Source organism: Silurus meridionalis, chromosome 24 (genome assembly GCF_014805685.1).
Source record: "Silurus meridionalis isolate SWU-2019-XX chromosome 24, ASM1480568v1, whole genome shotgun sequence".
NCBI lineage: Eukaryota > Metazoa > Chordata > Actinopteri > Siluriformes > Siluridae > Silurus > Silurus meridionalis.
Window position 1 is genome coordinate 15,926,657 of NC_060907.1, and position 16,449 is coordinate 15,943,105.

The 16,449-nt window shown below is 39.4% G+C and overlaps 1 protein-coding gene across 3 annotated transcripts in view; it reads right to left on the reverse strand.

The window, feature by feature from the left end:
- Positions 1-1,499: 1,499 nt before the first annotated feature.
- Positions 1,500-16,449, reverse strand: part of runx1 (RUNX family transcription factor 1) — a 33,434-nt gene continuing 18,484 nt past the window's right edge. For all 3 annotated transcript variants that reach the window (XM_046837675.1, XM_046837674.1, XM_046837676.1), the window contains 6 exons: positions 15,753-15,994; positions 14,479-14,635; positions 10,307-10,411; positions 7,751-7,918; positions 4,110-4,235; positions 1,500-2,881 (listed from right to left, as the gene is read on the reverse strand). In XM_046837675.1, coding sequence (XP_046693631.1) covers positions 2,376-2,881; positions 4,110-4,235; positions 7,751-7,918; positions 10,307-10,411; positions 14,479-14,635; positions 15,753-15,994 — 1,304 coding nt within the window. In that variant the 3' untranslated portion in view covers positions 1,500-2,375. The remainder of the gene's footprint in view (positions 2,882-4,109; positions 4,236-7,750; positions 7,919-10,306; positions 10,412-14,478; positions 14,636-15,752; positions 15,995-16,449) is intronic.

Consider the following 16,449-nt stretch of genomic DNA (forward strand, 5'->3'; position numbering starts at 1 on the left):
ATCTGTGAGCAGAACTCAGCTGAAATGACAGGAGATGAGAATTGTTGAGGCAGACGAGTTTTCAGGGGTTAGTGCCCTGGTTATTGATTGTGTTTGCTGTCAGGGCAGATGCAGGAAAGAAGCGTCTGCTTGATGAATGGTGTGTAATTGATAGGTGAGAGACCTTGACTCTTAATCAGTCTTGGGGTGTTTAGGCTAAATTGTGTACGAATATGGAGATCGGGCCAAAAGATCACGAGGAGTTCTCAGCGGTAAGTGAAAAGATTGGAGCTGAATTTTAAGCAAGTTTTCAATTACCTGGTCGATTTAACAGCAGTGACATATCACTCCTAGATGATACCATCCTGTTTATTTTTACTCTGGTTGCTCACTGGGTTTTAATAATCTTGCTTTTATCTCAGACATCTTTTAGAGCTGTGGATCATATCTGCGAGGTGCGATGACAGTTTTAATGTGGACAATATTCTAATTGCTATAAATAACATTACTAACATGCCATTATAAATTGGGCCATGGTTCAACATCTTTTTGTCTTCGTCTCTATTTCTCTCACACTTGCGTGAGAACACACACGTTTGTAACTGTCTCTACACAGATTTTCCATATTTGTAAATGCTAAGTCTCACTGGAACCCCAGTCACTGGAAATATTTTGAACCAGCAAAAGCTTTGCTTAGTGGTGATAGCAAAATGGTGGAACTGTGCTTTCCAATCGTTTGTGGGGAAAGTAACACACACACACACACACACACACACACACACACACATTAATATCCACATATAAATATAAACATTGGTATGTGTGTGTGAGTGTGTGTGTGTGTGTGTGTGTGCGTGTGTGTGTGTGTGTGGGCTAGTGGTGTCATGCTTCTCCAACACCCTCTGCTTTTTATATAATTTTTAAATATATTTTATGGACCTTGGCTTGGATCCTGGAGCTGGATTATAGCTAATGCTCTGTAGTCTCTCAGTGTTGCATTTATGTAGGCCCATGGCCTCTTTTCTCTCATGTGTATGTGTGTGTGTATATATGTGTGTGTGTGTGTGTGTGTTTGTAGGTAGGGGAGCTGGAATTCCAAAATTACAGGTATCACAGAACATTGTGTGATACACAATGTGCCATAAACAAGATGGCAAAAAACGAGGAAAGGAGACAGACTATAAATCTGGAGTCGAAGAAAGAATAGAACTATAGAGACTGGTGAGTATGGAGAACATAAAGTGAGTGCGTATTTATCTGTAAGATAGTGTTGCATGGCACGGGCAGGTCAGGGCTTGTTTGCTTGTCTGTATAAATTCTTCTTGGGTCAGGAATAGCACATGGAAGCAGGGGCTGGCAGAGGGGGTATTAGAAGCTGGCACCATTTTAGGAGCCTGGCCATTCTTGTCCTATCAGCACAAGATGACACTGAGAGCCTGAGTCTACCCACTTTCCCTGTTGATTTCTTGTGACCCTGAGCGTTGCTCATTGAACAGAAAGAAAGACGCCACACGACGTTGTCTACAAACAATCAGCTTCTTCACAAGGTTTACATTCACAAAATAAAAGCAGTGCTAAAAAAACATATAGGCTATGTAGCATTTCTAGTTTTCTCGAGTGTGGAGGTCAAAGACACTGTCACCGCCAACACCAGTTAACCAGTGAGAAGTAGTTTACAGTCTATTTACATAAAAAAAGGGTGAAGTGTGGGTTACAGCCAAACCTGTCCACTATCTAGTTGTATCTGGAAATCAGGTGGAGATCTGAAATACAATAGAGACGAGTTTGCACTGTAAGAGGACAGCCTTAATAGGGCAGTGACTGATGAGGTAAAGTCTTATAAACCTGGGACTGCATGGGCAACAGTGCTCTAGGTCTCTTTTAACTCTTAAATGGAAATCAGGCAAAGCAATCCAATGTAGCATGGCCAGATTTGTGAATCACTGGACAATCACAAAGGTCTGAAATCTCAGTGCTTGGTCGAGACCTTATTTAGTTATTGTAAATGACCAGGCAGTTATGTGTGAAATTCATCATTCATTTACACAAATGAATAATTTCCAGCCTACAAGCTGTTTTGGCAGATATACATTTTCTGGCTAATGTTTTTCAGTTATGATGGTATAATTTTTCTTCTTCAAGTTTGATGACAGTGCCATGTCAGTGTATTCATCTAGAAATAGAAGGACCTGGTGTAATAATAATAATAATAATAATAATAATAATAATAATAATAATAATTACAACAACAAGAACAACAACAAATTATCCATAATTATCTTAGGAAAAACAAAACTGAGTCTCATGCTGTGGAAAAACGAGTCCATGCACTCCTCCATCAGCGGTCTACTTCATATTGGTCAACATGTCAGTCCTGTTTCGAGTAAAGCTGGTGCTCAGTACGGCCTCCACACTGCCTCAGAGGACATGCTGGTTGGGGAGCTGCTGTGGCTTTCCTCTGCCTCTACAACAATGTCGTTCTGATTCGGCAGTGAGGGGTGGAGGAGGGCCGAGCCCGTTGAGGCGCTGGTGCACGGCGGCAGGATTCTGGGGGGTGAACGGTCTCCCCCACTTCCACCCGACATCATAGAGAACTGGTACGAGCCGGTAGCGCTGCTGTAATAGAGGTGATAGGGGGAAGAGCTGGCTTGGAAGTGTCCGCTCTGGCCCTGGGAGGAGCCGGCAGGGTAGGGAGGAGGTAAGTAAGTGTGGTAGCGGCCAGCGGGGGCAGTCATGGCTGACATGCCGATACCTATAGCGTTGGTGACGGTGGTAGGAGTGTAGGTGAAGGCTGCGGTGGGGTACGGGACGCGGTGGTCAGCGAAGCGGTTGTCTGGCAGTGAGGGGATGGAGGAGAAGGGACGCTCCAAACCGACACGTGGGTCACTGAACAGATCCGAACCTACAGGAGGGAAATAATTTTAACATGGATGTTTTCTGTGGAGAAATGAATCTTCAAACACATGATACTGTATTTACCTTCCAGCTAATAAAAAACATACTACATGCAGACGTTTGAAAGGCATCAGCCAATAACTACATTAGCTAATTTCACTTCATTATAACTGTATTAAATATTTTCATGAAAACATTTTGTAAAAAGGTTAGAGAGACCAGAGAAAGAGTCCAGTCCAGAGTGTTATGAAACAAAATTTTTTTTCTTACACAAGCTATTTCAAAACAATAAACCATTAAAATAAATTGATGATTGTCAACACTGCTGCAAAATGAGTGAAGAGTTTAAACATGTAACATGCAGCACCAAAAAGAGAAGTGTTTTACGCACAAATAGAGAAAGCTTTTGTCTTCTATTCCTTTATTTACATGGCATAAAGACACGATCAATCCAAGTTTTCTCTCATATCCTTTTAATCTACATGTCGTAATAGTGGATTAAGGACAAAAAATTCGAAGCTGAGTTTGAGTTGCTCCGAGATCGCTGTAAATGGAAATGTATGCAATAACATTACTGAGGGCGACAATCTGATAACGAACCACTTTCCAATGTCAACTGCAGACATATTTTTTGTCGAACTTGAATATGTCAGACTTTATTACACCAGATTGAATTAAAGATTTATTTAAGTTTCTCTCCTGAGCAAAGACAAAAATCCATATCCAATAATTTGTGAAAATTACCAGTATGTATAGTGTGCTTTAAATATGAATTAAAACATTATTTCTTATTGTAAACAAATGCACCGACTCACCTGAAGGATTAATATGCTGATAAATTCAAATTTATGTTTATAAATCACACACTGACTCTAAACCTCATGATGTAAATTTTGATAATGCATTGTCATTTTCTGTGTTATTTGCTATTATTATTATTATTATTATTATTATTATTATTATTATTATTAGCTATTGCCCTTACTACTGCCTTGATTTATGATTTATTTCTTTTAAATTATAATATTACTCTGTATTATTAGTCTGCCATGAGTTTGATCATACAGATACACCACATATAAATTTGATTAATAAGAGAACTGTAGGTGGAATTTATTTACGCACGTTTTAAAATCAAGCCTGATTAATACAGGTCTCTCGTACTAGCATGGCCATCAGTAATGCACAGATGATGTGTGATCATACGTAACATGCTGGTGCATTTCAGCTCTTACAGTGTATTGGATTGCGGCTGGGCGAGATGGGCGTCGTGGGATGAATAGTGGGTGCAGAAATAGCACCCAGGTAAGGATAGGATTGATCATATGTCCAGGACGGTGACGTCTGCATTTGCCTGGTGTCTGAAAAAACAAGATGGATTATTATTATTATTATTATTATTGTTATTATTAATATTATCATTATATATTTTATTATTATCATTATTATTATTATTTCATATCTGTAAATAAAAACACTAAAACTCATGTGCTTAATGTCAGTTTCTTTTTAAATAAATAGGTGTAAACCAAAATGTGAAAAAAAAGATGATTTCCATGAGATGTTCTCATATCCTTATATTCCTTATACTGAATTGGTGGCTTTAATACAGATATGCGAAATAACAGTGTAACATTTAAACAGCCACAGAGCCTCCATTAAACACTGAACTCTTTCTTAACATGTGCAAATCAGCGCTGTAACCAGTTTACAGGGCTGGAATATTGCATTAGAAGTGGGTTTTGTGAGAGCTGTTATGTCCACCTGGAAATAAGCATAATATCATTTCATGCTGATGTGTCATAACCAGGAAACACCATTTTAGGAGATAAATCATTGTTTAAGCCTGTGATGTGGTCTGGATTTTCCTTCATCCCATAATGGTATCAGGGCTAATGCATAACAAACACTCTCTCTCTCTCTCTCTCTCTCTCTCTCTCTCCTTACGATCTTATAAATGCTTGCCGATAGCCTGCAGACTTCCAGACAGAAGGGGAAGGCGAGCGATCAGAGAGGAAGCAAATTACGCACGGCGGCCAAAGCGAGCGTTTCAGGCTGTTTCAAGTGGAGCCAGACTGCGGCACAATGCCAACTCTCTACCCCCCCTGAATCCCAACAGCCTTTTCCAGAAGCCTCCCTCTCTCTTCCCTCCACCTCCCCAGGCCTAGTGCTTCTGCTATGGGCCAGGAGTCACACATGGCTGGGTGGGTGGCTTGAGGCGTCGTTGTGCATCCGGTGCAGGCAAAGCTCATTCATGTTTTACTGGACTCCCACATACACGCACATGTGGATACAAAGTGTGGAGGGAGCAGAATAAGGAGCGAACATGGTGCTCATACCCATACACTTATTCCAAGACTACACACAGACAGAAGTGTGACACAAACATTTTTTGGGGGCTTTTCTCATAAATGATGATTTTCAGAAACGGTACAAATGAACAGGTTTGATTTGATCATCTGACCCAGGTGTTGGTAAGTTGCTTTGTAGATTTTTGCATTCAGAATTAATAAGTGCATATGGATTCTCATTCGTGAACTGATGGAGAATTTGTTTTTGAGTCTTCGTGTTGAATAGACACACCTATCCTATTTAAAGCTATTTATTCTTATCAACATTAGAATGGTTTAGAGCATTTTTAAATCTCAGTCTGCACTTCCTAAAATTCCACTTATGCAGTTAAATACACTCACTGCATTTCACCAATGCTGTCACTTCCTGTCAAAGCACTAACTGCTAAACACACACACACACACACACACACACACACACACACACACACACACACACACACAAACCAAACACACACATTCACAACATACGCACACACATACAGTACACGCTTCTCCAATTTTATTTACAAACATGAAAACACCACAAAAGCCTGATCCTCTAAACTCATACAATCTAATACACACACACCTACACACCCATACACAAGCCTGCCTGTGGTGCCAGCTGCTGCTGATTTACTTTATTATAAAAGAAATGTGCAGAGAGAAAAAGAAAAGAGAGGAGAGTTTATGAAAGAGAATGCGAGCAGGGAAAAAACAGAGAAAGTGCTCTTGAATGACATAATAACAGTTTCCGTTGACGGTGTTTCCAATGCTATTTCTGGCGGCAGGATCAGAGAGAGGAGAAAACAGCACGCGGAGGGAAACTCGCTGTTTTAAAGCTCCATCAGTTCCATCAGCTCTAAGCACATCAGCCAGCCATTCTTCCATCTCTCGACCCTCTGCGTTACTGTGCGTTCACTTTATCTCTCGCTTTTCCATGCATTCCTTTCTCCGTGCCCATCCAAGCTCAACTGTCACACCTTACTTTACTTATCATGTACTACAGGGAGCATGTTTTCATTCAGTTTTTATTTAATAATAATTATAATAATAATAGGGAAATATTATACTTACTCCTACTATATTTTCGCAAATATTAGCTGCTAAATCTGCCAGTGTTTATATATTGCTTAATACTGAATTATTCCCATACGCCTGTATTAATAAAATGTCAGATTTTCTCATACAGCTGCTTCCTGTCAGTGGATTCTCACTTCCCTATTTCCCTGGTCTGCTTCCTCTACAGATGCGTATGCAATCTCTCTCTCTCTCTCTCTCTCTCTCTCTTACACACACACACACACACACACACACACACACACACACACACATGCCTCACTCCTATTTACACTTCACAGAGGAAGAGAAAGTAACAATCAATCTCTCAAGCAGGCCCTCCTGTTTAACTACCCCAATTAGGTATTACCCAAAACAATGAACAAAAAAAAAGGAGAAGTACGCCTAACATGCTAATATAATACCTAACTGTTCTGGTCAGATTCATTTCCCAGAAATTGGCTTCTGTTTTCATCTGGGAAATGGGTTTAAAAAAAAAAAGGCTTACTCACATTTCACAGTAAGCAGTTACTCAAAATTAATGTATAAATACTAAGCATATGTGAACAGCACCATGATGTGGCTTTTACCACATTGGCGTCTGTCATGCAACCACTTTTTGTTGCACTGTTTGTGAATGAACTGTGATTGAAAACAGTCTTGTGTTTTTATACTGTTTTTTTTTTTCACCCAGCAGGATGAAATGGGGCTTTCCAGCCGAAAAGACTCAAAGTGAAATTGAGAAATGATTTTTTTATGGCCTCAGTTACATTTCATAGGACTTGGGTGTATGTGTATTATAGTGTCTAAGTGGTAATGTTTGTATAGTGGCAATGAGCATATGTGTTTGTGTGTGTGTGTGTGTGTGTGTGTGTGTGTGTGTGTGTGTGTGTGTGTGTGTGTGTGTGTGTGGTGCTCTGCTCAGGCACGCTCATCTAAGTTGCAATCAAAGGTGGCCTTGTTCTCTTTATTTGTTATGTCTGTATCTTCGATGGTGTGTCACTACATACCCTCATGTCACTCGGTAAGAAAAATAGGACATCAAACAACTTCACTGGTAAATGATGAAAAAATAAACTACCATCAGTTGTGACCTAACTGAAACTTTTATTTTTACACATGTAAAACATCTTAATTATGAGCTAATTGATCTAATATTTCCTATCAAAGACATAATTCCGAATAATATTTCATTCTGTTTGAAGTGATTTTAATCATAACACTAGGTTTAGTAGGTTGTTACCTTATTATACAGGTTTTGACCATATTTCACTATTTGACTATATTTCATGTTTTTCACCTTAATGTTGCTTCTAAAAGGCTCCTAAACAAATAATTAATAGAAAATAAAAGTATCCGAGGCAAAAAGTGTGTATTTGAGGCTGTCAGGAAATATAATTCTATCGGATATGTGAGCTAAACACATGTTTAAGTGACAATGCAGCTCTTTTCATTCATTAGTTTAAAATCATCAGGTAACTTACCAGGTATTTGGCTGTGGGTGGGGCTACCAAAAGGAGGCGTGTTCAGGGTGGGGCGGGGATTGGGTGCAGAAGCTTGGTGAGGACTGCATCTCATGGCACTCCTCCGCAACTGCTCAGAGAAGGCCAGAGCACCAGGCTTTACTGCTTCTTCCAGCTTTTGTCTATGACCTTAACACACGAAAGAGATGTACGTAAAATATGGGAAGAAAGAGAAAGACGATCACATCAATCCCAGGTGGCTGAACAACATGTAACACTAATACAAGTATAATGGTCCTTATTTATAAGCAATACTTCAGTGCCCAAGCCATGATATACTTTATTTTTTATTTTTCCAGCTCTTTTTTTTAAAAGTCCATTTTAAACGTTAATAATGACTCCCAGACACAGCGGTTTCTGCTGTATATCCTGCTGGTGTAGTGGCACCACAACAGAATGTTTCAGTTAGATGAAGAGGAAGCAACTTGGCAGTGCCTGTAGACTAATGTTAGGGATAAAGGGAGGAGGGAGGGATGGAAATATCAGGAAGGAATTTAAGTGTTATATTGAAGTATATGGAATATCCTGGTGGATCAAATGCTTTTTTTGAGTATTTCACCTCAGAGATTTAATTCAATGTAATTATATTTTTGTAGCAAGCATTTAACGATGGACATTGTCTCAAAGCAGTTTTACAGAGATAAAGCATTTATAAAGTTGCATAAGTTTAGTGACTATAAGTAATAAGTAATGAGTGAACCAGTGGTGACTGTGGCAAAGAAAAACTCCCTGAGATGGCATGAGGAAGAAACCTTGAGATTCCAATTGGACCCCATCCTCATCTGGGTGGCAATAAATGTAAATAATTGAATAAAAAAACCATTAAATTAATAAATTAATTAAATGTTAATTCAGCATTCATCTAGGCTGTGTTTTGTGAACTTGAAGCAGTGTGAAAGAGAAATGATCATTTAAAAAATATTCTGGGTTAACCAAATTTCATGCTATGGCTGTTGAAGTTTCTAGATTTTGAATTGTATCTCGAAGTAGTATGTTTTCACATGTGTGTTTGTGAGATACATTTCTTATTACAATTAGTCAAGTACAACTCTGTTACATCCTGCATGAAGTATGAAAATGTATTGCTGTTTATATTTGGAAAGTGCATGCAGCTGCTAAGGGAGAAAAATACAGTCCAATTTATTGCCAAATACATACAAAAGCTGTCCTCAAATGTTACTGAGCTAGTCAGTAGGTTATGCAAACCATCCAGGGAAAGGAAAAATCTATCTATCTATCTATCTATCTATCTATCTATCTATCTATCTATCTATCTATCTATCTATCTATCTATCTATCTATCTATACACACACACACACACACACACACACACACACACACACACACACACACACATACGTGTACGTGTATATATATATATATATATATGTGTGTGTGTGTGTGTGTGTGTGTGTGTGTTTTATTCTGTGCATAAGTTCCACCGAATAGCATTTTTGCATGTGAAAGTTGTTTATGCGCTGTATACTCCACTTATACACAGTCCACTCCCAACTGAGCATGAATGTCTGAGTGTCTGCTCCTGACCTCACACATAGACAAGCAGGAAGCAGGAGGGATTAATGATTGCAGGCGATGAAAGGAAGAAGGGGGGGCATAAAGGGACAAAAAAAGACAAGTCTCTCAGCTGTGCGAAACCATCAGACACACTTGCCTCGTATTCTCATAGGCACATGCACGCCGACACGAGAGGAGGAAGTCCTCCTGAAACCAGAGCTCCGGTTCGAGGACGTTGAAGAAGAAGCCAGAAGTGGCGAAGCCTCCATATGGTGGCATAGCCCTACAGCTTCCATAAGCACAAGGGCTGGGCATGATGTGCTCTCATCTAAGACCCATCCACCCACACGCCTACACACATTTACACCCCTCATATTAAGCAAAGTATATCAGTGATTCATGACAAGAAGCATCTAATGTTTCTATTGAGTTCTGTAGTGAAGTTTTAATATAAATAATTATATTCAATTGTATTTAAATACTGCACAAACAGCTATGAAGGAACCACGTCATATAAAAGTACATGTTTCAAAATAGCTTGGTTAATGTGAAAAAACCCAATGATATACATTCAAATTCCTATTGTATCTGATGAAACTCAAAACAGCCTATTGAGTAAATGTGAAAACCTGAATATTTCACACGTTTTCCCTTGAAAGCTTTTCTTCTCCATTTTGTGCTCTCTACAGCTACTGGAAAAAACTCACAGAGGTACACCACAATCATCTGCAGACCTCAACACCCTGTTTCTATTAACATACCACCAACCACCACATTAGCATAAAAAGCTGTTGGATAACCATCAACCACAATAAAACATACCTAACCACACACACACACACACACACACACACACACACCACTAAACATGCTTGACTCAGTTCTGGGCATTTCAAATCACATTGATGTGAAATAATTAATACTATGAAATAAAAATAGATATGTGATGAATAAATCCTTCGTTAAATCTTTTTTTACTGGATTTGATTATTCAAACTTACGCCGGGGTTCCCTTGGACCGTCGACTGTAATCTTGATGGCTCTCTGATAGGTGGCCACTTGAGGGGGATTAGTGAAGACAGTGATGGTGAGTGTAAAACTCTTCCCTAAGAAAGAGAGATATAGTGAGTAAGAGAGAGAGAGAGAGAGAGAGAGAGAGAGAGAGAGAGAGAGAGAGAGAGAGAGAAAGAGGACAGTCAATTTATCAAATTATTCAGCTTTATATTAAGTATAAATAGGAAATATCTTGTTACTGTTTGCAATACAGCTTCTGAACAACAGTGGGTTCATCTTTTCCTATTTATACACTCAATCAGCTGGACATTTGTGTTAAATATGTGTAGACACACATGCAAGTTGTCCATGCTACAAACGCTCAGAGGACAACATGGTGCAAGAGAGAAGAAGAAGAGGTGAAATGAGAGAAGCGCCAGTAAGCTGCACCGACTGTCTTTACTCCTCATAAACACATCCACAGACAGACTGAAATGCAAAACATGCTTATGTTAATCCACACAATTACACACACAGATGCTTACATGCACACATACACATGCAAATATGCAAATACACTCCCAATAAATGATTAATCTAAATAAGAGACATGTACAATATCTCTATCATTTTTGCTCAATTCTATTTACACAAGCATGCTAAAATACAAGCAAACTCTGAAACCTTACGTTTAAATCCAATAATGATACAATGTATTCATTATAATAAGTACAATAAATTATTTGTTGATTTCTCTCAGTGTGATTTGTCTAATTTATTGCTGCTAATACTCTGAGACATGTGCAGGAAGCCAGAGAGAGAATTCCTGCACAAGTGGCACACTTCCTCCATCTCTGCCCTATCACTCATCACTGCAATGATGAGACGGACCCGCGAGATGGTGTGGACTTAGAACTGACGCTAGTGTGGAGTCACAGCTGCCCGTGACACAATGCCACACACACACACACACACACACACACACACACACACACACACGCACGCACGCACACAAACACACAGATGACCCGACAAGTGGACATACTCATGCACAGTCTATTACTTAGTGAAGCAGGCCTGGGAAGAACCCTCAGCTGTTCCCAAAAATCTGATAAACTACCTCAGCTACACACATACACACACATATGTATGCTTACACACAAACAGTTTAGAGTGGAGCTGGAGCTGGACAACACACACTCGGTGTGCTATTCTCAGCTGTCAACTCTTCTTTCAGAAATGACCTCAATGCACAAACCGGCCGGTGTATAAATATTATACTTCAATATTCCTGTTCACATAGAAACAATTCTCTCAACATACCTCGACACAATTTCAAAAGCTTTTCCTCAGATTAATTTCTATCTGAAACACATGTTTATCAGGTCAGGTTTATCCTGAATCACAGATACATCCACATGTCATTTACTTAATGTGTGATAAAGCTGAGAAACTACAACTAAATACATGGGTTTATCAACAAAAAAACAACATAATGAAGCTTTTTGTTAAGGATTGCCACACTATCTTTACTTGGTTATTCATTTTATGACAGAAAAATTATTTTCGACAGTCCAGATAAAAAAAAAAAATCTATGTAAAAAAACATACATATAAACACACTCACACACACACACACACACACACACACACACACACACACACACACACACACACACACACATGTATATATATGTAATAAATATATCAGTAATAGAATCTAGATTCAAAATATAATATCAGTGGAGTATAATAGCACAGATAAGCACTACTGACCAGAAATAACATAATAACAGAAATAGAAACTTTTCACACACACACACACACACACACACACACACACACACACACACACACACACACACACACACACACACATACATATCTGTCACATATGCTATACACACGCCCACACACACCCAGACACAGACACACACACATTGTGGTTCAGTAGTTTTAGTGTTTGAGAAACAGACATAGAAAAATAGATAGAGAGAGAGAGAGAGAGAGAGAGAGAGAGAGAGAGAGAGAGAGAGAGAGATTCAGAGAGAGAGAGAGAGAGAGAGAAGAGAGATTCAGAGAGAGAGAGAGAGAGAGAGAGAGATTCAGAGAGAGAGAGAGAGAGAGAGAGAGAGAGAGAGAGAGAGAGAGAGAGACGAAAGAGACATTCTGTCTGGGAGGAGCAGAAACTCACTGTCCAAACAGCCAGGAAATGTGCTGTGTTCCTTAAGGGGATGTCTCCCCACACACAGAGTCTGTTTGTGTGCTGTGTGTGTTTGTATGAGTGTGTGTGAGTGGGTTAGTGTGTGAGTGTGTTTCTGTGTGTGCAGACTGTTGCCTGAGGACTGTGTGTGACTCACAAGTCCATCCATACACAGACTTTGAGGAAACAAACGACAAAGAAAGAGAAGGAAAAAAATAGAGGTATCGATGAAAAATAAGAGAGACAGATGTTGTCTTTGTTCCTGCTTATCAAAAACTATTGGCCATCTTTCAAGGTAGCGAAAGTATGTATTTGTGTGTGTGTGTGTGTGTGTGTGTGTGTGTGTGTGTGTGTGTGTGTGTGTGTGTGTGTGTGTGTGTGTGTGTGTGTGTGTGTGTGTGTGTGTGTGTGTGTGTGCAGTTTACATTTCTCCTCTTCCTTTATACACTCTATTACATTTGTGCCACCCACACTAAACTCGTTTCCATCACTGCGGAGAGCAGGGGTTATCACACACACACACACACACACACTCACACAAACACACACAAACATATATATTTACAGTATTTACAGTGGCTACACATGAACAGACTAACAATTGAACACATTTAGTCACCTGCCTACACACATTCATGTACCAACAAATACACACACACACACACACACACACACACACACACACACACACACATACACACACACACACATACACACACACACTCTATGTAGAATAAAAGGCTGCACTAACACGTGTTCAGCATAACAAGCTCCGGCATGTGTGTTTCAGGCAGCTGCAGGTAAGCCAGGTGGGTTCTATCTGTTAAATCATATCAGGATTGTGAATAGACCCCCATGGTACTTCCTATTTCCCAGAAAACCTGTTTGTGTGTGTGTGTGTGTGTGTGTGTGTGTGTGTGTGTGTGTGTGTTTGTTTTTGAATGTTTTGACTAATCTTTTTGTCATTGTGAAACACCCCCCACACACACACATACAGACACACAATTGCCTACATTATTTAGTAATGTTACTAATACTAGTAAGATGAATTCATATTGCGGCTATTTCCATTCCATATATACTTCCATCGTTTCAGAAATAGCTCGTTTGATCATCGAGGATATAAATTTCATCCCTCGGCTGAGCTAAGCATAAGGATGCATCAGTAGCAGAGTTATTTTGAGATGGGCCTTAATACCTGCTCGTTACAGTAATAAAGGCCGCGATTTCAAAACTTTTATCTGGGAGAGTGATGTTAATCGAGCCGCGAGACAACACCGTGATGTGGTTGCTCCTGCATAAGGTTTGACAGTCTACACAAGACAAAGACAGACATGATTTGAATGCAGAATGCGTAGAAACAGTGTAAGCAGCTGTACAGATGCTGGTTTGACTATGCGCTGATCAAGGGCTAGACGCTTTCCTGGTGTAAATAGAGGCCTGTGGGTTTTCAGAAGAGTCTGCATTTGCACCTGACTTTGCAGGAGTCACATCTAAATGTGTATTATTGGAAATGCAAATAGCAGGTGATACAATTAATATACACACAGGTAAGTATATAATATAAACCTTATACTTATTTTGTCACAGTCCAGCTACTTTGTCTCGGCTGTTTCTGTGTGTGAGAGAGAGTGAAAGAGTGAGAGAAAGATATGTGTGTGCAATACATTAGAAAAAGTTTGTCCTGGACTAATACAGTATACACAAGTGATGTATTTTCCCTGCCAGCTCAGTGAGAGGTTAAATGCAAGCTGACAATGAGGAGCATGAAAGTGAGAAGAGGGAAATAAAGCAACACACACAAACACATGCACACACACACACACACACACACACACACACACACACACACACACACACACACACACACACACACACACACACACACACACACACACACACACACACACACATACCTACATGCACACAAGATGAAAGTGACATTAATCTGCATTAGATGCCTATTAAATTGCTTACCCCTTCCGCTGCGACCAACAAAGCGCAGGTCATTGAAACGTGCCACCTGGTTCTTAATGGCTGCTGTGGCATTGCGGAGTTCTGCTGAGTAATTCTCATCATTTCCTGCCATCACTGTCACGAGTGTGCCATCAGGGATGTCACCAAGGGCAACTACCTATAGCAGGACATGTCAGATTCATTACTTTATTATTATTATTATTTTTTTTTTTGTATTTATTTTATTTCATCACTTATTTCTATTCATTTCACCATTAAACTTTATCCAGGAAGAGCCCAGTTACCAATCCATTAAATAATGCAATAATAATAATTTGTATTATTTTTTAAATTATTGTTTAATTAAATTCAATAATCTTATTCTTATCTTACATTTTACTTTTCTTTTGTTTTCATTTAAATATCAATGCAATTGTGCCAGTAAGTTGGTCCATCATCTGTCTAAGCAGCATTATAAATATCTTTATACTGAAATCTATTTGTAAATATTCTGATATATATACATATATATTTATCCAGTACTGTAATTAATTTACACACTTTTTTAGATTTTCATGGAAATAAATTCCATTTTCATTTTTATATGTACTGATGTCCCTGTGTACATTTTCCAGTAAACTAATGCAATGATTAATTCAGGGCTGATTTATTTATTTATTTATTTTTTGCAGACGGACTTGTCTGGATTTGGATTAATTCACTACTGGTCTTGTTTGTCTGAGTGCTGCTCGGGATCATTTCCCGGGCGCACGGCGGAGAAGCTCTGATGCGGTGCGGTGAAGGAACGTTAATTCCGCCTTCAACCCCACGGACCTGCAGCTAAATGGAGCACAGGGGCGGTTGAGCACCTCAATGACCGATTTACAAATATTTTGTTGACACAACTGCGGTTGTATTAAAAATATCACACAGAAGCTACTATGTAGTAAAAGGAAAAAATAAATAAATTACTAACTGGTTATCACTATACATTTATTTCATATTACATTAAGTGTTTGATCCATTGTAAAAATCGATTGTTCTTTTTTATTCATTTTTTATTTATTTTAGAAATCATTTAGAAATAATTTAGAAATCAAACATAGAAATTAAATATGCATGCAAATAATAATGTTGAGTCTTGTACTGCTAAATAAGAATGCGCACGTGGATATAATTTCCAGTGTTAATAATTGAAATAACTTTTTGTTGATGATCAGGATGCTGTGTGAGCGCGTGAGCGCGGATTCTGCAGAAGGCGTGGAGCCCCGGTGCCCTGGGTGTAGTTTGGTTACCTTGAAGGCGATGGGCAGAGTCTTGTTGCAGCGCCAGTGCGTGGGCAGCACCGAGCACAGGAAGTTGGGACTGTCGGTGCGCACGAGCTCTCCCGGGTGCTCGGAGAGGACCTCCATGCTGCGGTCACACATGCGCAGTTTCCCGCCGCCCTCGTGCGCGCTCATCGCGGGCAGAGCCTCGCTCATCTTCCCCGTGGCCAGGCTGGAGGATGGCGGCGTGAATCGGCGATGGGGGGCCTGGTCTGAAACACATCCGCACGCACACGGGTTCAGGCTCATCCGCATAAAGACTGTTCAAACGCATTACTTGTAGATATGCAAAAAAAAAAAAAAAAAAGAAAGAAAGTGGTTTCTGAGTTCTTTTTTTTTTTTTATGTCCAGAAACGGAATCAGTCGTACAGGCTTTTGCAATATAAAAACGGTTCCTAAATAAACCCCAGTTTTATTATATTTTCCATTAACAAGTCGGTAAAGAGACGCTTCAGACAATGAACAAGAACAAAAAATAAATAAAATAGAATGAAAAAAAATGAAATAATAAAAAGGTTCAGTGTCTTTAACTTGATCATTAAAATAAAAGCTCAAATGCGCACAAAAACCGAATCAAATGCGCGTGTATTCACTTTTACAGTGTTCTCTACAACGTTCTTTAGTGTTTTTACTCTGTATACGGAAATTAAACGGCGTGCACTTGTGC